This window comes from Frankliniella occidentalis, unplaced genomic scaffold (assembly GCF_000697945.3).
Source record: "Frankliniella occidentalis isolate FOCC.00 unplaced genomic scaffold, Focc_3.1 Scaffold267, whole genome shotgun sequence".
Taxonomy (NCBI): Eukaryota; Metazoa; Arthropoda; class Insecta; order Thysanoptera; family Thripidae; genus Frankliniella; species Frankliniella occidentalis.
Genome location: NW_026267393.1, coordinates 10,795 through 11,618, shown reverse-complemented (window position 1 = coordinate 11,618; position 824 = coordinate 10,795). Strand labels below are relative to the sequence as shown.

At 41.6% G+C, this 824-nt stretch overlaps 1 protein-coding gene across 1 annotated transcript in view; it reads left to right on the top strand.

Moving 5' to 3' along the window:
* The first annotated feature begins 98 nt into the window (after nt 1-98).
* Nucleotides 99-824, top strand: part of LOC113216232 (probable cytochrome P450 12a5, mitochondrial) — an 803-nt gene continuing 77 nt past the window's right edge. The window contains exons 1-4 of the mRNA XM_052273368.1: nt 99-195; nt 285-396; nt 472-678; nt 759-824. The exon at nt 759-824 is cut by the window's right edge and continues 1 nt beyond it. Coding sequence (XP_052129328.1) covers nt 119-195; nt 285-396; nt 472-678; nt 759-824 — 462 coding nt within the window. The 5' untranslated portion in view covers nt 99-118. The remainder of the gene's footprint in view (nt 196-284; nt 397-471; nt 679-758) is intronic.

Sequence of the window (824 nt, the reverse complement as noted above, 5' to 3'; positions counted from 1 at the left end):
GTGTTTTCATCTGGCTCAGCCACGGTAGTGGAGGACTGTAAGTCATCAGTATCAGTGGGATCTGGAGGATTACAGTCACTCCAGAAATGAGGAGTCTATTAATCCAGAGAAGCAAAAGATGCTTCAGGAGGAACTCGACAGAGTTATTCCAGACAAAAGCATACCTATTACAAAGGAACAGCTAGAAGAACTTAAGTATGATAGAATATATGATATTCTGTTTTATCCTCTACCGTTGTGGATCGTAGAATGAATACATTTCAGCACTTCTGCTATTCCTACAGGTTTATGCGGGCTTGCATCAAGGAAACCATGCGAGTTATGCCAATTACTATTGGCAACAGTCGCACTTCTGTCAAAGACCTGGTTCTAGGTGGCTACCAAATTCCAGCTGGCGTAAGTCAAAAATTATTTAGAAAATTGTTCCTTTCTACATAGCCGCAAAATATAAATTGTTAATTTGGTTTGCAGACTATGCTGAACACGCCAAACTACAATCTAGGAAAGAACGAAAAATACTTCCCACGAGCGAATGAGTTTTTACCTGAACGATGGCTTTCAGGCGCAACCGATCTAAAATGCAAAAATCCATTTGCCTACCTTCCGTTTGGATTTGGACCACGCATGTGTGTAGGTAGAAGATTTGCTGACCTAGAGATCGAGACAATTGTGGCCAAGGTGCGTGTGTAAAAAGAGTGTGCCATGGACATATGATCTATGGACGCAATATTGATCCAACCTTTCTTCTGCTACCACAGATTTTCCGCAACTTCAATCTAGAGTGGAACAATCCTCCAGCTGCACTCAAAATGCAGGTTGTTCTT